Here is a 22,787-nt window from a genome sequence, read left to right on the forward strand (position 1 = left end):
TCTCTTGGGGCAGTCGCGGCACATCTCTCACAATAGACTGCGGTGTGGTTGTAGCTTACCCTCGTAATTGGTCCACATGGCACCGCCAGGTTCTTCCATCGTCAAGTTGGACCCTGTAAGAGCAGGGACCTGTGACTTGGGTCATTCGTCCCTGCAATCAATGTGGTTTCCCCCCCACCCCATAGTTCCGAGCAAAACCAAATCTCCCTCATTGAATGCCCTGGGGACCCCACCGGTATCTCCTAGGTCTAGGGGCACGTAGGAAAGATATAGCATAGTCCGGAGATGACAGCTCATCAGCATTTCCGCAGGGCTCAGGTTAGTCGATCAGCACTGGGTTGTAAGCTGCACAAGTAGATAGGTGGACATCTGCTCTTGCCACCCCTCCGGTCCCAACCTGGCCAACGCTTCTTTGTCTGACCTCACTGCCCTTTCAGCCAGGCCATTACTGGCCGGATGGAAAGGGGCTACCTGGGCATGGCAGATTCCTTTCCAGCTAGGAATAGCTGGAAAGTAGCTGACATTAGTTGCGGTCCATTATATGACACCAGCACGTCAGGAAGACTGTGTGTGGAGAACATGGTATCGCAATACCCTGATGACAGCCTCTGACGTGGTAGAAGGCATTATTTCCAATTCCACCCACCTAAAGTAGGCGTCCACCACTATGAGGAAAGTGCAACCCATATAAGAGCCCATGAAGTCTATATGAATCCTCCACCATGGGGCCCTGGGAACTTCCCATTCTCTAGGAGGAGAGGCTGGGGCAGAAGCTCTGGATAACTGACACTCCTGACATTCAGCAACCTTGCTGGTGATATCCTTATCAATCCTGGGCCACCAGACATAACTTCGGCTCAGCCCCTTCATCCATATAATACCAGGATGGCTTTCGTGCAACATCTCAAGAACCGAAGATTGCAATTTGGGGGAAATTACAACCCTACTTCCCCAGAGCAAACACCCCCATTGGACCGACAGTTCGTGCTGCTGGACCCAGAATGGCACAAATTGCTCCGCCACCTGCCCTACAGGCTACCCTCTCGTCATCTAGTCTATCACCCGGGCGAACAGAGGGTCCTTCCTCGAGTGAACTGCGATGTCCATAGCTGTTAAGAAGGTGCTAAGCTCATCAATTAGGAGGACGGACGGGGCTGGAGCTGGATCTAGGATAGATATGGGCAAGGGGCAATGACTGAGGGTGTCTGCATGTGCTATCAATTTCCCGGGGTGGTAAACTAAGGAATAATTATAGGCCATTAAGAACACTGCCCAGTGGGACATCCAGGGTGAAAGAATTAGAGGAGTTTGCCTGTCCCCTGCCAACAGACCTAATAGGGGCTGATGGTCCATCACTAACTCAAACGGTTGGCCATATACATAATGATGAAAACGTTTGACTGAGGCCACAGCCGCTAATGCGTCCCTATCTAGCTGGCTGTAATTGCGTTCCGTAGAGGACAACGTCCTCGAGTAGTAAGCAATTGGAGGCTCAAACCATTTGGGAGCCTATGGCTCAAAACGGCCCCTATGCCGAATAGGGACGCATCAGCCATCGGAACAAGGGGAAGATCAGGATTGTACTGAACTAGGACAGCTGAAGAGGTGAACAAGTCTTTCACAGCCTGGAAAGAACGAGATTCCCTGGCCCCCCAGGACCAAGGCACAGACCTATCCAGCAGTCTGTGAAGGGGTTTAGCCACTGTAGCCTTATGTGGCAAGAACATGCTATAAAAATTCAAAAGCCCCAGAAAAGCCTGCAGGTCAGACTTACAGGTTGGCACGGCAGCAAGTTTAATAGCGGCCACCTTGGATCCGGTGTCCACCTCCATCTGGCAGGTTGCACCTTCTATCTTGACAGTCATAAGGAGCTTGGCAGAATGGCCCGAACTTCTGGGGTGTGCGGTCACCTCAGTGACCCGGCAGCCACGGAAAATGCAAAGCAATCTTTGTTAATTGGAGGTGGCCCGCCAACAGTACGCTTATACTTTCGGCCAGTAGCGGTTTGATTCCCCGAGCGGCAGACCCATGCAATATGCCCTTGCTTCCCACAACGGCAGCAGGCAGCCATTCGGAATCGACAAGTTGAGTGGGGATGATTGTCAAAATCATCATGCAAAAGGCCGGCAGATTTTTCTTCACGGTCAGTCCCTTCAGACGGGGGAGTGGATGCCCGGAGGTGGCTGACATCTGCCTCATCATCTGTGGCCTCATCGGAAGTGACTTCCTGGAAATGAATGGCCGCGGGGTGACTATTTGGGGATGAAAACGGCATATGTCTGTGGTAGATTTATCGGACATCTCCGCCGCCTGGGCTTCTTCAACAGCTGTTTGGAAATCTAAACTCTTCTTAGCCAAAAGCCGTTTCTGCAGATCAATATCATGCACCCCACAAACTAACTATTCCACCAGGGCATCTTCTAAATCTCTGAATTTGCAGTTGAGAGCAGCAGTCCTGAGGCGAGCCACATACCGGTTAACTGGTTCTCCTCCTCTTGTAGTATCTGCCTTAATTTGAAACAGCGGGCTATGCGGGACGGAACCGGAAAATAGTGGCCCCTTAACTTTTCCCTCAGGATATCCCAGGGAATTGTATGGACTGGCTGGGGTGCTACTAAAGCTCGAGCTGTCGCAAAGACCTCAGGGCCACAAGCATTCAGGAAATGTGCCCGTTTACGGCTGCTAGACAATTCAGTAAAGTCATTGGCTTCTAAAAAGCACTCAAACCTCTCTTTGTAGGCATCCCAGGTTTTGACAGTGGCTTTGAATGGGGCAAACACGGGCGGAGCCATTTTTATAGCGCTCGTATAGCCTGGTGTTCGTTAGTGGTGGCTTTCCGATACGTGCCGTCAAGAATCGGCCCTTCCTCAGGACTACAATAACCATGTGCCTCAAAATCCCATCCTCATCACCAGTGTTGTATTGGTGAGGGTGGTAATTATTGAGGCAACACGAGCTGCAGATAACACTCTTTATTGTATAACGATAACCACAACTCCGTAATAGCCAGCAAAAGAAGATTCCCCTGACAGCTCTTATATAGCTGCTGTCAGATCTCTTTAACCAATCAGGAACTGCGGAAACTCCCGCTCAAAACAAGGGTTATGGCCAATCAGAACACGGCGGCTCTGTTGTCAAGGCAGCGTGCCAACGCAACAATTCTTTTGAAGTAGCTGCTCCACTCTGGTTGCCCGATACAACAGATAATAACACTGAGCGATCTCATCTGGGTTTGGAAGTTAAGCAAAATCAACTCCGGTGTGTCTTTTGATGAAATGGAGCAGGGCACGCTGTTATCTAGAAGGGCAGAAAGCAATGGCAAATGACCTGTGTTCCTTTGCCAAGAAAACTGTGTTTCTACCCTTGAGGGCATCTTTTCCTTTTATCCTCTCTATTTGGATGGAGGGTGTCCTGCTTGCTGTGCCCAGAACATAGAACAGAGTTGGAAGGGACCTTGCAGGTCTTCTAGTCCAACTCCCTGCTCAAGCAGGAGACCCTGTACCATCTCAGTGTGCCCTGTCTGCCCAGCTGTGGAACTTTATGGAAGCAGCAAGTTTCCAGTGGCCCCAGGCCTGGAGGGTGTTATGTTTACATGCTCAATCTTTTTTCTCTAAATTGCTTCACAAGCCTGCATAAAAATTGCAGCCTGAATAGGTGCAGGCTTCTTGATTTAAACAGTTCATAGCTAGTTGTCACATTCTCATTTTTGAAAATATATAATCTGGGAGATTGGTCTTTGCCAAACAGATTCATGGTCTCCGGAGGTAACCATATTCATGCTGTCATGTGCCTTACATTACAAATACATTACATTATGAGGCTGTCATGTGCCTCATATCATGTGCCTTACATTACAAATAATGTACAAACACATTAAATACAAATCCCTGATTTGTATTTAAATTCCACAATTCCAGCCAAACATTTTTTGTTTTGTTTTTATATAATTGGGGGAAAAAAAAGCTTTGCTTTGTTATAATTCTGATCATTTTTTTCCTGGTGATTTAGCTTCATAAACTAGAGACTATACAGATCTTAATATTGCATATTAGTTGCAGTACCAAACAAAAGAATGAGAATCCTTTAATATTATTTCATGAAAAACATTTCAAATAATATTTTGAAGCAGCTTAAAATATTTTAAAACCTAATTAAAAACAGTGTTAAAACAATTGAAACATAAACATTAAAAGCAATTAGGAACAAATAATAGTACCAATCTCTGCCATTCAAATAGGGACGACATCTTATTGCTGGAAATCTTCTCATGAGCTACACCAATCTGTGTATGCTGAAGAAGATAGAAACAAATCTGTTTAATTAATGTGGTAGAAATGTCCTTTGGTCTGATGTTTTAGTAAAATGATGTAATTAAACATGATCCAGGATTAATTCTCATTTTTATATCTGGTTCAAAGACCTCTAATTTTAGTTAAAAAAACGAATTTTGGGAAGTCTCTTGTAGGCTGCACAATGCATTGCTATCTTGAGAAACTCTAGCAAGCATGTAGGTTGAGAAGGTGAAGTCTAATTAGACATTCTAATACAACTGATTAGAAAGACATGCTTTTAAATTACTGTAATATTCTAAAGGCTAATTAAATCCAATTTACCTTGTTTATGTATGATTTATACTTACCAAGATTACCCTAGGGAACTATTTGGTTTCATCTAGAAGAGTTTCATATATGATTTTATGTCCTTTTGCAATCTTAGAGGACTTTCCTTTAAGCAAGGAAATGATTGGTCTTTACATTGTCTAATTTTTATAAATACAAGCCTTAGATAATAAGATAAACAGTTTGAGGTATCCTGGCAAAAGTATTCAATAATAAGTTATATTACCATGTTAGTAAAGTGGTTACTGATTCCAAAATGACTGTTTACAAATTGATTTGTTTTTTTAAGTAGGAGGAAGAACTTTTCTGCGGACTAAATGAGCATAATACTGAACTGCAGCTTGAAATCATATTTACAAACATAATAAAACAGCCATTCAAAAATTTCTCCTCACTCATAATACTGTACAGATTTTTGCAATACCGTATTCATTTCTCTGTGTAACCGGATAGCATATTCTATAGGGAATATAGAGAATAAGGGGAAATGTACATGTAGATATATATATCAGGAAACATGTATGCTGCTGCTCATTTAAATTAATGAGACTGTTTGCTAATGGGTCATTGCTTTCAAAGTTAATCTCATTTATCTTTCTCTGCATTTTATCCATTCTCATAGCTTTCTAGTTTGATTCACTGGAGTGTAGTTTGGATAATGACAGCTCGGCTTTTTATCATATTAAAATATGCTTTTTTTCCTTGAACACACAGTTGAAATCCAAGTTCGTGTTTGTAGCAGTGTGGCATATGTGCATCTGCTTGTTTTTCTTGCCTTAAGAAATTATTCGAAATGAAAAAATTCATTTCCTAATCTCTGGATAGGCTTTGTGTGGTTAATGCTGTATTTTTAATCTTCTATCCAGTCATCATCTTGAATACTAAATGTAACAACATATGGCAGCTTTCTGTCTCTTTGGTTCTTGATACATCAGGAATGCTTGAATGGAAACTTGCTTGTTTATATACATTGCTATTGTTGGTTTGGATTGCTTGATTATAGGTGTCAGTTCATCATAAGTCCCTTTGTGGTTGTCTTCTCTTGTCTTTGCACCTTTTGGCCACCTTGCTTTGTACTGATAGAAAACATGTCATGCAAAGCATATGTCAAGATTGGCACGCCTACATGTGACATTAAGAAAGAATAGCTTACAGTTACTCAGGGTTGCCAACTAAGCTAAATGTATGCATTACATCTTCTTTTCAGCATTAGCCTCTATCTCAAAGTGGTTTTCAGTAGCTCATCAAGGTTGCCTCATGATGTTCTCTTATAGCAGGTATGGAGGATCTGCAACTTTGTAGACTTAATCTTGAATGAGTTTGCTCTTCTTCTTACCTTCTATAGTAAAAGCAGCCAGGCTTAATCTTAAAGTGTCTATAGCAGGGGTGAAATCCAGCAGGTTCTGACAGGTTCTGGAGAACCGGTAGCGGAAATTTTGAATAGTTCGGAGAACTGGCAAATACCACCTCTGGCTGGCCCCAGAGTGGGGTGGGAATGGAGATTTTGCAATATTCTTCCCCTGGAGTGGGGTGGGAATGGAGATTTTGCAGTATCCTTCCCCTGCCATGCCCACCAAGCCACGCCCACCAAGCCACACCACGCCCACCAAACCACACCCACAGAACCAATGATAAAAAAAACTGGATTTCACCCCTGGTCTATAGGTAAGGCTGCTTCCCAGTGGCTGAATGTCTTCTAATAAAGTTGGCTATAAGCCTGAGAAGGAATTTACAAAGAAATGATTTTTCTAACCTGATTTGTGTGATATAATAGCCTACAAAAAAAATGAGTGGTTTGCAGCTAGAGAAAAAAACCACTTTGCTATTTTAAAATTATGTTTGTATTATATATGGAACAACTACATCTTGTTCAAGAATTATTCAGGCCCAGAATAAAACAACTGTTCTTATTCTGGTCATGTTACAATGGATTGTGTGTTTGTTGGAAAGGGACATACAAAGTAAGTTTGTCCAACTTCTTTTTGTGGAGAGTTTTAGTTGAGCATAGGTTACTTACTTCATTTTTACAATAATTAATTTTAGAAAAAAAAGCACAGATCAGAAGAAATTAGAATTATTAATAGTTGGATTTCTGTCCCAGGATGGCAAGTAAACAACTAGATCCTGAGGGAGAAAATGAGGAGGAAGAGTCACCTGAGGCATATTTCAATGAAATACAATATTCAGACAGCAGCTATGTAACCGAAAGCCCAGAAATGGGTGGTGCTGGTGGCGGAGGCGGCGGACATCCCACTCCTATAGATGAACATGTAGCATCCGTTCATTCAATGAGAAGCCAAGAACTTAATTTTCAGCACCTGGTTACCTGCACATTCTCAGTTTCATTGGCTGTTCCACTAACTCTTCCAAGTAGGTAAATGGCATTGTAAGTTCTTTTTCTTTTGAACATATCATACGGGGTTTACAGAGTACTGCATAGGAGACTGAGCATAGGAAGGATCTTACATGTTTGTCATTTTATTTAAATAACTCTATCCTATACCAAGTTCATGTTATAAATCCCATCCATTGCTGATCTTAGGGATGTAAAGATGTGAAAATTGTATCGATTCTGTTTCAGCACAATTTAACTTCATGTAAAACATTGATATAGATGAGGGCTGTACAGTAGATATGGATAAATGTCACATGCTAAATTGGCTTTTTCGCAATTCCTGATGTCTGGTATATTAAATATTTGTTTGAATGTGGAAACAAGTGTCCAGCTCTATTTATAGTTATACCAGGGGTGAAATGCTCCTGGTTTGGACCAGATCACCTGATCTGGTAGTGATGGAGGTGGGTGGTTCGGAGAACTGGTAGCAAAAATCCCTGCCCCCTCCATGCCCAGCTGAGCCGCGCGATCATCAGAGGCTTTTTTAAAAAAAGCCTCTGTCAATCATGCAACTCAGCTTGGATCATCAGAGGCATTTAAAAGAAAAAAAGCCTCTGATCAGGCAACTCAACTTGGATTGTCAGAGGCATTGCCTGATCGTCAAGCTAAATTTGACGATCCAAGCTGACGATCTAAGCTGACGATCCAAGACGATGCACGATCCAAGCTGAGTTGCCTGATTGGCAGAGAAATTTAAAAGAAAAAAAGCCTCTGACGATCAGGCAACTCAGCTGGGATCGTCGGAGCCTTTTGAAAGCATTTTTACAACCTCTTCACAGAAGAGGTTGTAGAAAAAAATGGTTTTAAAAGTTAAAAAAAATTGGCCATGCCCACCCAGTCACATTACCCCCCACCACCAAGCCACACCCATAGAACCGGTAGTAACAAATTTTAGATTTTACCACTAAGCTATACCTATAGCTATACTATGTTTGGAAAGATGAATGGAAGCTGGAAGTTTATTTAACATTTTTTGGTAATTTTATCTAGTATGTATGGATACATTTAAAAACATTTAATTAAAGCTATGAGACAACTAATTATTATTGTATTTTCTTCACAATATTCGTGGCTTTGGAATATAAACTACACAGATTAATTCATATATTCAGTTAGGCCAAAGTAAATATGTTAAGATTATACTTTTGTAGGTAAAATGCCAATTTTGGAGATTCTTAATAGAACAAAACAATTGTAACAGCAACACTCTCACTGTCACTATTTCATTTTCTATTTTATTTATTAATTTTCAGCAAATAAACCTTGGCAGTCCTCTAAACCAGATATACAAAGATCTGGATCTAAAGCAAAAGAAGGATTTATTCCAAAAATGCATCGTTTTTATCATATGGAGTATTTTCTTCTACCAGATGATATTGAACCTCGAAAATTAGATTTGGTATTGTTTGGTCCAGTGGCTAAATTATTTCTGGATACAGAATCTAAGGTAAAAAAAAGATAAACTATTTTTTTTTGGCTATTACTTAAATAATTATAATACATTCCTGAAGTTTGGAAGTACTGCATTGCAGTTTTACGTTATATCACCAATCTTGTTAAATATTGGAGAAATGAAATTCAGTAATTGGAAAGCTAAATTAGACCACTATGATTTCTTACCTTTTATGTCAGGTTTTCTACCAGATAATTTTGAAGAATATGATAAAGGAGATAGGATTAGAGCTTGACACAATGTGGTGTATATCAAAGAAAACTGGAGATTAGAAAATCATTCTGAATACCTGAATGGAGTAAATTCAACAGATGTTGAACCTTTAGAATGAAGAAATTAAAGTAGATAACTTCCTAAGTTGGATGAATTTGTCGGAGGCTGTCTTATTTTAATCAGAAACCCATGCAGATTCTTCTGGTTTACATTCAAGAGAATTTGGTTTCAATTCAAAGTACCCACTTTCCTCCTCACATAAGCACTTAAGGTAAAGATGGGCTTGTGAACTATTTAAGAACCCAGCGGGCCGAAAGTCATGTTTTATCCTATCTAGATGATCTACTTAGCACAAGGTCCTCTGTAGAAAGTCACCATGGGAGATTGGCTAAATTACTAACATTATAGGAAGAAGGGTGCTTGCATCTGGAGATTTTTGGTAAGTTTTTAATAAGATGAGGATGCCCTTCTTTTGACCTATTTCTGAGAGTGGGACAGGAAAAAGATGAAATGCTTCTTCCGATTCCAACAGAACAGAGAGGATTATGCTTGATGGCACTGTGGTTGGAGGGACATCTGTATGCTTTTCTGCATTTTACAGTGGTTTCCAAGGGGTGCACCAGGTAAAGTGCTTAAGACATGAATGATTCTTATGTCATTCTGAACCAGCAAGCTGTGATACTCTTAATAGAGATGAGACAGAAGCGACCATGGCATCTTCTGAAACCTCTCTAGATTCTGCATCAGGTTCTAGAACTGCATTTGGCCCCAGGACAAATGAACATCACTAAAAAGACTTGGAGCTTCTTTCATATAGATAGTCCGTGACTTACAACCACAATTGTGGAGTCTAAACTCTGCTAAAAATGTTACCTAGCCTGGTAATGAAATGTTCGGAAACCAACCCACAAGCTTGGAGAACAAACCTTCACTCTCAAACTGACCAATATTTTGAAGGCAGATAAAAAAAACTTTGTTTCATTGCTGCTTCTAAATTCACATTGTTGCCCGGAGGAATTAATTATATCTGCTTCTAGTTGTGATGAAAAAAAAACATGCATGTGGTGATATCATAATGTAAATCCTATCCTTTCATAAATGTCCCAATGTTAGATGGAAATACACAGTGCACATTTCATTATTTGCTGTTGAAAATGGTGGTGGCTGTGCTTAGTTTACTTTCAGAAGGCACACCGAATTAAGCAAGCCAAATACAAACTCTAGTTTCTTATTGGGATTATGACTTTTGGTCTTAACTGTAACCTTTATTGCAATCTACAATTACATCCTTGAAAACCTTACCAGTAAATTGACTTACTCTATTATACACACATATTTGCAGTTGAGCTTGGATGACAAAATAGAAGGTTGTTGGCAAAGGAGAATTCTAAGTTAATATCGTGTTTTGGTGATACATGTAGTTCCTGAGAATTTTAACAACTTGTTTGCCCGCTCAAGGTTTTTTTAGAATCAATGGTTCTAACTTAAAGTGCTATAAAATCTACATAGCATTATTTTAATAGTTAAAATATTGATTTAAAATATTAGAAAAATAGGATCAATAGCATATTAATAGATCGGAGGCTTCCAAAATGTATAGAATGAAATAGTCTATTTTGTATTTTTCATTAGTCTGTTTTCTTTGTCATAGCTTTTTCCTCCTTTCCTTTCTTACTTCTGTTGTCATTTTGTTAGCCAGGGACTCCAAAGGACAACGAACGAAGCAAATTTAAAAAGCCATCCACGCTTAATATTTCAGTAAGTGCAGATAAGATTCTGGGGAATGAATGACAATAAATAATGTACGAAACCTAGGATGGATGACATTAATTTTATTTTTCTGTGTGGTTTCAACTTGACAGCAGATATGGTTTGATCCACTAGTTTTATTTAGTGATATTTCCATGGGTGCTCAATTGTGTTTCAGTCAAAGGTTGAGGTCTTTAGTACTTGAAGGATTTTACCTTCTAAGTATGTTCCTGCCTGAACATTAAGATCTGGGGGAGAATTCTTCCATGTTCCTACATTAAAGGAGGTATATTATATAAGGAACACCCCAACCTTACATCAACATGAAGCATTTTGTAGCACCAAATGAAGAGCCATGGTGGCGCAGTGGTTAGAGTGCAGTATTGCAGGTTAATTCTGCCAACTGCCAGAAGTTTGATCCTGACTGGCTCAAGATTGACTCAGCTTTCCATCCTGCCAAGGTCAGTAAAATGAGAACCCAGATTGTTTGGGCAATATGCTGACTCTGTAAACCGCTTAGAGAGGGCTGCACTATGAATTAGTATATACTGTAAGTCTTAAGTGCTATTGCTATCTGACTTTTTATTTTTGCATTTGGGATGTTAAGTCAACTACAGCTTTTCAGTTGCTTTTTTTTTAAAAGCATGACCATATAGGTAGTCTTCGATTTACAATAGTTCATTTAGTGACCATTCAAAGTTACAATGGCACTGAAAAAAGTGATTTATTACCATTTTTCACACTTATGATTGTTGTGGCATCTCCATTGTCACGCAATCGAAACTCAGATGATTGGCAACTGTATTTTTGTATTTATGATGGTTGCAGTGCCTAGGGTGGAGTGATCATTTTTTACAACCTTCTGATAAGCAAACTCAATGGGGAAGCCAATTGCCTTAACAACTATGTCACTAACTTAAACAACAGCAATGATTCACTTAAGAAAGGTCATAGAACGGGGCAAAATTCTGTTTTGTTTAGCAACATAAATTTTAGGCTCAGTTGTGGTCATAAGTTGAGGATTAATTGTACATCAGGCAAAAGGGATTTCTTTATAATATCCAGCTTATATTTCATTTTGTGGGAAAGGACTACTACTCAGTGAAGAGAGAACATCATTTGAACATCCAAGTCTTGGGTTCAACCCTTGGCTTCTGAAACTAAAAGAAATTTTCCAGTACTATATAGGAGAGCTACTGCCAGCCAGAGTAGTTAGTAGCGGCCTTGATGTTCTAATATGCTGGCCTGCTATAAAATGTTTCTCTGTCTATATTGAGTTTACTTATACTGTTAGGGAAATCTGCCTAAATTTAAAGTTTGATCACACTGAATGTATTTGGTTTGAGGTTTAAAAGGTTTCAGCCATTATTACTTTTAATAAGATTCTTTATACATGTGTGTCAAAATTGTATGACTTTCAGCTGATGGCCAGAGGGGAGAAAACATATGTTTACTCCTTCACTGATTGGTCTTTCTAGTGCTTTAAAAGCATATTCTTTAATTGTGACCTGGAAAATATTGTTGATCATGTATTGTTTCAGTAGTTTTTTTTTTTTTTTAATAGATAGTGAAACCATGGCTTGAAAATGACCAGATATGGATTTCATGGAACCACAGCATTGAAATTAATGTTACCAATGAGTTTCTAATAAAGCTAAGAGGACACAGCATAAAATTAAGGTTATGGGATCTCAAGGAAAAGGTTTGTTCAAAAGCCAGGTTCTGTAAACTAAAGAGTAACCTATTAACAGATCAAGGAGAATTTGAAGGTAAGTATATTTAAGACATCGCTACTCTTGAGTCAATTTCTGGTCATATAATACAATTAACATTTTTGACTTTAACCTTATTACAGTCTTCAGTTATATATACCTGACTGGAAGAAACTAATAAGTGTTATGCCTTTTAATGGATTTTTTTTAGTTGGAGTGCAACCAGACTTCTGATATTTTGCCACCATAAACACAGTTCTATAGTGACCCTATAGTTACTTTATTAAAGTTAGCTAAATCTTCATCCAAATCAACTGAAGTAAAATCATCTCCATCAACTATTATCCAGCTTTCTTTAAAGACTTCCTAAGAGACTAAAAGATTTACAGAATGGTTATTTTGATCTTGACATTTCTGTCCTACATAGGGGAATTGTTAAACGTATACAACAAGTATACAACAATATCTGTTTCCTGTTTAGTAAAATCTTTGGATTGATATCACAAAATTGTCAGCATAACTCCTGTTTACTTACCCATCTTATTTTCTCTTAATAATATAAGCACATAGTAAACAAATTGTTAGCTGTAAATGTAACTTTGTACTGCTTTTTCCTATTCAAGGTAATGTCAAGAGTATGGTTTTATATCAGAGAGAATTCTTACAATATAATGAAGCCAAACCCAGTGTCATAAAGGTTAAACCAGTAGTACCCTTTGTGCGAAAACAGACAGCAGATGCTTTGTCAGGTAAGATACTGTGAACATAAGGCTCTATTATATTATATATACAAGTACTTTGATATATACCACAAAGATGAGCTTCAACTGTGATCTTATTTCATGCTCCGCTGTTTCTGTGGTAACAGTTAATGTAAAATGCAGCAATTAATTGTTTGCCTGTTTTTCATTTCTCTCCTATATAAAAAATAATTCTGTTTCAATACGAGCACCATGTTACAATGACATCTCATTAATTTATAGAAGTTAGTTCTCAGTTTGGGTAAGATGTTTTAATGTAAAAGTTATTACAAACTTGTTTGTCATGTACTAATTACATGCTGTTGGGTTTTGTCTCTCCCCTTGTCCAAACATGGTTCTGGCAAAGCTAAGCTTATAAATTTATGTGATTACATTTATTTATTTATTTTATTTTATTTCAAATTTATATACCGCGCCTTCTCCCGAGGGACTCAGGGCGGTGTACAGCCAGATAAAAACATACAATACAAACATTAAAAACAATTAAAAGAATATATATTAATTTGGCCCCAGTTTAAAATGACAAACCAATTAAAAATATTTAAAAATACGTTAAGCCAGCCACTTGCTGAAAAAAAAAGTTTTAAGGGCACGGCGGAAGGCACCGAGGTCTTGGATTCTCCTTATCTCTGGGGGCAGCTACCCCATAGGGTAGGCGCCCCCACAGAGAAGGCCCTCCCCCTGGGGGTCACCAGCCTACATTGTTTGGCTGATGGTACCCCAAGGAGGCCCTCTCTGTGGGGTCGGGTTGCACGGGTCGATGGGAGGTTGTCGGTAGCAGCAGACGGTCTCAAAGATAATTAGGTCCTATACCATGGAGCACTTTAAAGGTGGTAACCAACACCTTGAAGCACACCCAGAAGACCACTGGGAGCCAGTGCAGCTCACACAGGAGCGGTGTTATGTGGGAGCGCCATGCAGCTCCCATAATTACCCGCGCAGCCGCATTTTGGACCAGTTGGAGCCTCCGGGTGCTCTTCAAGGGGAGCCCCATGTAGAGAGCGTTGTAGTAGTCCAGGCGAGAGGTGATGAGGGCATGAGTGACTGTGCACATGGAATCCCGATCAAGAAAGGGTCGCAACTGGTGAATCAGGCGAACCTGACAAAAGGTCCCCCTGGCTACAGCCGTCAGATGTTCCTCCAAGGACAGCTGCGTATCCAGGAGGACTCCCAGATTGCGCGCCCTCTCCGAGGGGGCCAAAGACTCACCCCCAATAGTCAGCGATGGAGGCTGGTTTACAGGCTGGTTTTTTTAAGTTTGTTCTCATATTGATTTATATAAGCCATTCTGATTTTAAAAAGGATGTACTTAAATTAATTCAAGTACTTCTCTTGCCTGACACATTTTCAAATTCAGTATATTTATATGTTGTAAAAAAGCAATTGCCCCTTTTTTTGTTCCCTTAAAATGAACTCATTAGCAGAACAGTTGATAAAAATGTGTTTTAGCTAAACAGATTTCAGCTTTTTTAACTAGACGAATGTATCCATTCAGTTGCTGTTTGAAGAACACAGCTTTGTACAAGTCCTGACCTAATTTCCACTGGGTCATTGCCTTTTTGCTGAATATTGTATCTTCTATTTCCGTGATGGCGAACCTGTGGCACGCGTGCCAGAGGTGGCACACAGAGCCCTCTCTGCTAGTACGTGCGCTGTTGCCCCAGGTCAGATCTCTGTGGCATTTCTTTCATGAGCTTCTGTTTCCCTGCCAACGATGAAACATAAACTCATGAAAGAAAAAGATCTTACCTCTTGCCGTGGTCCCGGTGTTGGGATGCCCTGCCTTCCACCAGCCAGCTGGTCTTCGGGTCTCTGCTGCGCATGTCCATGCATGCACACCTGCATGTCCGCACACATCCACACATGTCTGCACACTCACACATGTCCGTGCATGCACATGCTTGCGCATGTTCACATATGCGCACGTTCTTGTGCGCGCACCTTTCAGTTTGGGCATGCGTGCAAGCACAGTTTGGGCACTCGGTGTCTAAAAGTTTCGCCATCACTGCTCTATTTCCTGTTTAAAATTGTGCTATTATTTTGGTGTGATACATGAAACATGGATAAATACTTCTTAAATTGATGAATTTCTTAGATATTGCATTAAGTTATAATTTTCCAATCACCCATTATATTCCACAACTCCCATTTAAACTGTTCATAGAGCAAACACATTTGCCCGAGTGGGTGAAATCCTGTATCATGTCAGCGGATTTTTGTCTTCTTCTTTCCTCTGAAAATTTGCTTTGGAAATTTGAAAATCTCTGGAGCTGCAAGGAGAAGGCATCCTTCCTTCCAAGATAAGCCAGCAAAACTAAGCTCTGTCCGAGTCTGTGAACTCAGTGGACTCTATCCATGAAACCCTTTCATTGAATTTCACCCAAAATTCCAAACTGATTCTCAAGAAGACTAGACAAAAGGCCCACTATGAGAGAGGCTTCTGTTCCAATCCATAGAACCCAAGAAATTGAAAGTTAAAAATGGCTCTTTCAAATGGCTCAAAACTCTGTTTTGGGTTCTAGTGCAAGCAATCCCTAATAACATCCAGTGAAGATAGAAGATCCTTAGCAGCATTTTTTTTTAATTTGATTTATATGCCGCCCTTCTCCAGAGACTCAGGGCGGCTTACAATGCATTAAGCAATAGCCTTCATACTTTTGTATATTTTTATATAAAGTCAGCTTATTGCCCCCACAATCCGGGTCCTCATTTTACCTACCTTAGAAAGGATGGAAGGCTGAGTCAACCTTGAGCCTGGGGAGATTTGAACTTGCAGTAATTGCAGGCAGCTGATGTTAATAACAGTGCTTTAGTCTGCTGCGCCACCAGGGCCTCAGGAACCTTTTGGATGCCATGAACCCTCTTCAACGGTAGTGTCTACAGTAGTCCAGAAAAGAATTTCGCTGAGAGATTGTCAGCTTTTATTGGGTGTTTCCCAATGTTTGGAGCCCATTTTATAGTTCTTTGAGGTTCTGTGTCTTTAGTTTATTTTTGTTTGCTTTTTTTGTATTTATTTTTGTATTTATTTATTATATTTATTGTATTTTTCATTTTTTCATGAGAGAAATCACAATGCTTTACCCAGATGGGTCTATTAATTTATCACACTTATTAATTCAAGGAGACTAGTCTAGAATGATACACTAGATCTGTTATGGGACAGGGCTGTGCAGAATTTTGACTTCGAAGTGAAATTGCTTCAGAGCATACAGGAAATGCTGTACTACAGGCTAAACTCAAATATATTAATTCTTTTTGCGATCCCATAGTTTTCTGGTGATTCCTCTGCCTTTTTTCTTACACTTCTCTTTATGCAATGTCACAGAAGCCAAAAATACAACTGGAAAAAAAAAAAGAATACAGTAGAACCTCTGGTCACGAACGCTTCTGACCACAACTAAATTGGGTTCTGACTAATTTTTTTTTCCCCGTGGCCGATTTCCCCTTCCACGCCATTTTTTTTTTGTAAGCACCAAATTTCCAAAATTAAGTTTGGGTCACGACCAAATCGGGTTGCGACCAAAGTTATGGAACAAATTATGGTCATGAGCAGAGATACTACTGTATCTGGAGTCTCACAAAGCCTCATGGAACAGAGAACCTTTAAGATTTGGCTGTATTGAGACATTTTGGCTACTTTGAGGGTTTTTAAAAAAATAAAATGGAGGTTGGTGATTACTTTCTATTGGTATCATATATCTGATTATGGGTACAGATGCTGTGTTCCTGACTCTTGATTTATTCCAAACATTTTAAACCAAGGAGTATAGTTTTAATTTTGGATTAATATTATGCCATTTTGCATTACAAATTTCTTAGAAAGCCTAAGCCATTATCTTTGTGTGAGGATGGGTGGTGGCTGAGGGAAACTAATCATTTCCATTTTAGAGTGCCTGTAGTCTAGTATCCATCTACTGTCAGCAATTCAACATGCATTTACTCTAGTGCTGACATAAGAAGGAGAAGCGAAGGTGTCTGGAAAGGGACGGCTGACTTTTCACCTACTTATTTTCCCTGGAGATAATGTTTCCAAGGAGATGAGATGGGAGGGGGGAATTCCTTTGAGCTGGAGTAGATTAGGGGTAGAATGACTTGGAAGATGGCCAATGAGTGCAGGGGAGTGGGTAACGGAAAGGGAGGGTTTTGGGGCTGGAAGTCAGTGTTGGCTTCGTTTGGAGTCATGTTAGGATGTCGTGCTCAATAAATAGGAGTTTTTTCTTCAAAGATTTTGTTTGAAATACATTTTATTCAAGACGACCTCAAAACTTGACATCTACATTTTTTCTATATTTAAAAAAACTGCTGCTCAATTATTGGTATTAAAATCTTACTCAAACTTAACTTGGGAGGATATCCCATTCAACTTACTGAGATTTATTCATGAAAAGGCACATTTTGTATTGTGTTGTGTATGTTTACTTAGTTTACTAATCAGTCATCAGTCCCTTACAATATATTACTGGTCTTCCTACTTCAGGTTTGAGCAAGCGCACGGAAAATGGATCCAGGGCTAGTGATCAAAAATACTCTCGGAAATTTAGTTTTACACAGCCTCCTGCAAAACCTGATGAATTGAACCATTCACTGAGGTAAGTCTGCAGGACGTGCAAATATTAGAATAACTTCTGCTTGATTGTGACACAGATTTACTGTGCATCTTTCAATAAAATTAAAAATAGCTCTTTTCTTCCCCTTCTGATGCTATGGACATGCTTCATTTTCAGTTAAGCGAAAGAGGTGTCTTAGCATGACACCTTTTGAACTTCTGCAGACAAATAACAACGTGTTGGTGACATTTCCTTTTTATCTATTCTCTGCTGTTATTCAGTTTAGAGAGAGCTAAAGGTGAAATCTGTCTTTGACATCATACAGCAGATAGATCTGGGTGTTCCAACCAACTTTCAGTTTGGAAACCTTTTATATTCACAAGCTATTCAGCCTTATTTTCCCACCACATTGTAGAAACCTTTTTTGGCTTGTTTCAGTGCCTTACTACTAGATGGAGGTTCAGACTCCATGCACTGGAGATGCTGTCACTGCAGTTAGAATGAACCCGGGACTCTATTGCATACATTTTTCTGCTGTCCTTTCTACACCATTTTATGTGCAGACATTTCTTTGCTGTCTAACAACATCTGAATCTATTACGAGATTGTGTATGTGCACCTACATCAGGGGTATCAAACTCAATTTCATTGAGGACCGCATCAGGGTTGTGTTTGACCTCAGGGGCCAGGGTGGGTGTAGCCAAGGTGGGCATGGCTGGCTCAACATCACTCTTGTTGGGGGTGCCTGTGGTGGCCTGGGCACTTTGCCAGCGAAAACAGGCTCCTGAACTCCGTTTTCAGCTGCAACAGCCTCATGCAACCCTCTGCCAGCGAAAACAGAGCTCAGGAGGGCTGTTTGCGGGCCTCCCGAGCTCCGTTTTTGCTGACAGAGGTACTGCAGGCCAGTTCTTTGCTGTTTCCAGGGCAGCCCAGTGGGCCAGATCTAAGCACCCTGCGGGCCAGATCCGGTCCCCAGGCCTTGAGTTTGATACCCCTGACCTACATATATATAGCGGTAATAAAACAAGATAAAGTTTCAATGGCGTGCATATTATTTATGATACCTTTGCACTTCTCAGTTTTTCAAAGTGGGTGATACAGTGCGAAAGGGCTAACTGTCAGTTCTTCCTTACATCTAAGTGCTTAGGTTTTCACTTTGCTTTTTTTTCTTCTGGGTTCTGCATTTCACTCTTTCATTCTTCACCTATTCCATCCCCACCTCCACCCGCTTTAGTGGATAATTTTCTGTATTTCAGAGTCTTAAAGACAGTTTGCTTCAAGGTCATTTCTTCAACAGGAGCTGTGCCAGTTGTGCCAATTAGAGCTGACTCTTTAAGAATATCTGGAAGCTTCAGCTAATGTAGAATGCGGTGGTGTACACAGTTACTGTACTGTTCTCCAAGAATTGTATACATTACACCTCTGCTCCACAATCTGCATTAGTTGTCAATGTGCTTGGTGAGCCATGGTGGCGCAGTGGTTAGAATGCAGTACTACAAGCTACAAACTTCTGTTGACTGCTGGCTTCCAGCAGTTTGGCAGTTCGAATATCACCAGGCTCAAGGTTGACTCAGCCTTCAATCCTTCCGAAGTTGGTAAAATGAGGACCCACATTGTTGGGGGCAATATGCTGACTCTTGTAAAATGCTGAAAGAGGGCCGTAAAGCACTGTGGAGTGGTATATTAAGTGCTATTGCTATTGCTTCCAGATCCAATCCAAGCTGCTGGTGTTTACCTTTAAAGTAATACATGACATGGGACCAAGTTATTTCTGATCTGCCTCTCCCAGTTATATCTACCCATCACACCTATTCTAGCAGGAATGGCATGTTATGAGTCCTATTAGCCAGGGAGTTTTGTTGGGTAGGACCTAGGAAGAAAGCTTTTTCTGCTGTGGCTCCACACTTTGGAAAAGCCTTCCTCCAAAGTAAGTCTGGGACCAATCTGGTTGGGTTTCCAGAAGACCCTCAAGAAATGGTTTTGTTAACTGGCCTGAATCCCATGATAGGCAGGAGCCTACTAAGAGTGTTACATAATAATTATCTCTTTGTTTCAGGTGCTTTTTTGTGATTTTGGTTGTTTTTATCTTTTAAATTAGTTTTGGTGGTATTTTTAATCAGTTTCTATCTATTTGGATTGTTTTATTGTGAATGCCACCCAAAGTCCATATGTGAGATGAGCAGCTATATAAAAGTAATTAATTGTGACATTTACTCTCAGTTCTCTGTCTGCTCTCCTGAAAAGCCTCTCATCCCCATGCAAAAAGTTGTAGGTACATGCTATTTTGCATTTATTTGGCACCTGCTGACTTTGTATTTTGGTTTTTTTAAAATTTGCATGCTGATCAGATCATGGATAGATTGCAGAATTATTAAAACAAAAATAAACAATATAAAGATTAAAATAAAAAACATAATATATTCATAAGCAGTCCAGATATAATAATGGGGATTCAGGGGAAGGCATGGCAGTGTAGATATCTATATGAAGGTGGAGTCAATGACTGTGGCAAAGACCAAAGTAATTTACCAAACCAGTACCAGGGTACACTGGTTCTTCAGAACCTGTCTGGATAAGAGGAGGGACAATCACCCACAGGTCCTCTGGAGGGCTGGTCCTAGTGAGGAGACCACAGGACAGGGGTCTTCCCCAGATTTGAACACTGGGAGATGAAGGGTTTAAGGCAGGGGTGAAATCCAGCAGGTTCTGACAGGTTCTGGAGAACCGGTAGCGGAAATTTTGAGCAGTTTGGAGAACCGGTAGCGGAAATTTTGAGTATTTCGGAGAACCAGCAAATACCACCTCTGGCTGACCCCAGAGTGGGGTGGGAATGGAGATTTTGCAATATTCCTTCCCCCAGGAGTGGGGAGGGAATGGGGATTTTGCAGTATCCTTCCCCTGGAGTGGGGTGGGAATGGAGATTTTGCAGTATCCTTCCCCTGCCACGCCCACCAAGCCACACCATGCCCACCAAGCCACGCATACAGAACCAGTAGTAAAAAATTTGGATTTCACCACTGATTTAGGTATCTTACTTTCAACCACAAGTGGAAATTTTTAAAGGGCCCTGCATTTACAAGCCTCACGTTTTAATCACTTTTGGAAATTTTCTATTAACTCTCTTATCCGAGTGTGGGTTGTTAGGGAGAATGTGTTCTGGTATTTTTGTTTTCTTATCTGTTTTATTGTATTTTTTGAATTGTGAATAAATGTGTCTGTTTGCCTGAATGCCAGGTTTCCAGGAATTCCCTGGTGTTTTTTGAATATAGCTTGGTCTTAGGATGGTCATGTTTCTCAGTTAAAATTAATGTTGTGACATTGAGTGTTTATCATGTCTTCTGATTGATTGATTGATGTTCATGGATGCGCTCTGCTAGCCTTCTGCACATCCAGCTGTTATATAGTGGCTGTTAAGAATCCTTATGCTTATATTGTAGATTATTTCTTTTTTTCTTGTGCTACTGGGTCCTTTGGTTTACTTAAGATGTTTTGGAGGGCTTTAGTTGTAATAATCTGCTGGATGTTTCTGAGATGTTTTTGATATATGGCAATGTTGTTGTTTTCATAGCTTTCATAGATAAAAATCAATAAAATTTAACACATACAGAACACAATAAATAAAACATGAGCTAAAACAGAAAGAACAGCAGCTTCTACAGACTCTTGAAATAGTTATTTCCCTTTAAGTCAATTTCCCTTCACTCTGGAAATTTCCTTCAATTATTTCTGAGATTGTGGGAAAGATGTTAAACCATTTCACACCTCAGTCATCAGATTATACTTCTCATTTTGAAATAAAAGAGATTGGGGAATCTTGAACTTCTGGAAATAGATTCTTGTAAGGTGCTAAAATTGTGTTTTTTTGAGAAAATAATGTTGAGACTTGTTGCTGTTTTAAGATTTCTTGATTTACTACATTTCTTATTTTAAACATAGCTTAATTTCCTATTTTGTAGATCAAATACATGTTTCTTAGTCACATACTTGCATTTTCCCTAATGTATCTATTGTTTTTCCATTTTTCTGCCCCAGGATAACAACCCATTCCCACCTGTTAACTGTTCATGATAACTATAATAAAAGTACTACAATCCTATAATCCCATTTTTGCAGATATAAGTTAATGTTGCCAAGGAAATAAACTTAAAACATTCCTTGGCAAATAATTTGAATAATGTGGGTTTGACATTTCGGAAAATCTGACAGTAATAAGATTTGTTGCCAAAGGAAACAGCTTCTTTTATCACACTTGCATTGCAAGTGATGCTATGCCAGTCAGTGTAGAAATGTGTGTTCATTGCTGCAAACAAATTTTCTTCCATAGTTATTCTGAGCTGAGTTAACTCCTTTTTAAAATAATTCAATCGCTCTTGAGCTATTCATGATGTTCTTGAAGTGTCAGAGACTCTAGCTTTATCATTATTAGCCATTATCAAATGACTGATATAGATAGAAATCAGAGGAGGGTTAGTTATTAACCTGTCATATGTATTTATACCTCACATCTATAAAATTCCAAGAATGATTATTTTTTTGGTGGTCTATTTTAGAATAAGGTAAACCAGAACTCATTGCCGCCTGCTTTCTAGTCTGCCTTAACCATTAAACTAAACTGGCATGTTGATAGAATCTGTTCATTTACAGTGCCCGCAAATGTGTGACACACTCTCTAACTCTTATTGCTAGAAATTCTTAATTGTCTAGTTGATTAGACTATACTCCTAAATGTTCTGTTCTGGAGCGTCTCCTGAGAGCCATAGTCATGCAGAGACTTGGAGTGGCTGGTTCTGTAGAGAGTTAGGAAGATGACCTTGATAGCGATAGGCATGATTCTGTTACTATTTATAAATAGCAGTCTTAGCTTGGTGTGGAATTGATTTATTGGTTTGCTTTACATAGCAGGGCTGACATCAATCTTGCATGTACAGTGTTTTACCATCACTACCACCCCAGTACTCATGTGGATTAAAGAAGTGCCACACGAGTCTTTTGTGCATTCTTTCTCTTGTTTTGGATTTAAGCCACGTTTTTTTTCCTTGTAGGTTTGTTAAACGATTTGGCCTATTTCTCTTGAGGTCATGTTCCTTACTTTCTACAATTTCACAACCCCCTTGAGTGTTTTCAGCATTCACATACACATCTAGTAAATTTGACAGAGTCTCCAAGTCTGCTGTGCTATGCTGAGAGTGAGTTTATAGAAGTTATAGTTTTTATATAGAGGAAAGAGATCAGGGAAAGAGAGAAGGCTTGTCTACACATTTCTCTTCCCAAATTGTGTTCATGAGAATTATCTGAGCTAGTCTGTCCTGCATTAACCTCCTTAAGGTAGTTATTAGTT

General features: G+C 39.8%; 1 protein-coding gene across 2 annotated transcripts in view; it reads left to right on the top strand.

The window, feature by feature from the left end:
- Window positions 1-22,787, top strand: part of CFAP92 (cilia and flagella associated protein 92 (putative)) — a 79,876-nt gene that overhangs the window by 16,268 nt on the left and 40,821 nt on the right. Inside the window, exons 1-7 of one of the 2 annotated variants that reach the window (XM_034437877.2) lie at window positions 3,136-3,258; window positions 6,721-6,989; window positions 8,268-8,461; window positions 10,376-10,438; window positions 11,994-12,198; window positions 12,765-12,890; window positions 17,380-17,491. In XM_034437877.2, the coding sequence (XP_034293768.2) occupies window positions 6,722-6,989; window positions 8,268-8,461; window positions 10,376-10,438; window positions 11,994-12,198; window positions 12,765-12,890; window positions 17,380-17,491 (968 nt within the window). In that variant the 5' untranslated portion in view covers window positions 3,136-3,258; window position 6,721. Of the gene's footprint in view, window positions 1-3,135; window positions 3,259-6,720; window positions 6,990-8,267; window positions 8,462-10,375; window positions 10,439-11,993; window positions 12,199-12,764; window positions 12,891-17,379; window positions 17,492-22,787 lie in introns of those variants that run through there. The other variant, XM_087887805.1, reaches the window with a different exon arrangement.

Source organism: Pantherophis guttatus, chromosome 2, assembly GCF_059756535.1.
Source record: "Pantherophis guttatus breed Tessera chromosome 2, ASM5975653v1, whole genome shotgun sequence".
In the NCBI taxonomy this organism is placed as follows: Eukaryota; Metazoa; Chordata; class Lepidosauria; order Squamata; family Colubridae; genus Pantherophis; species Pantherophis guttatus.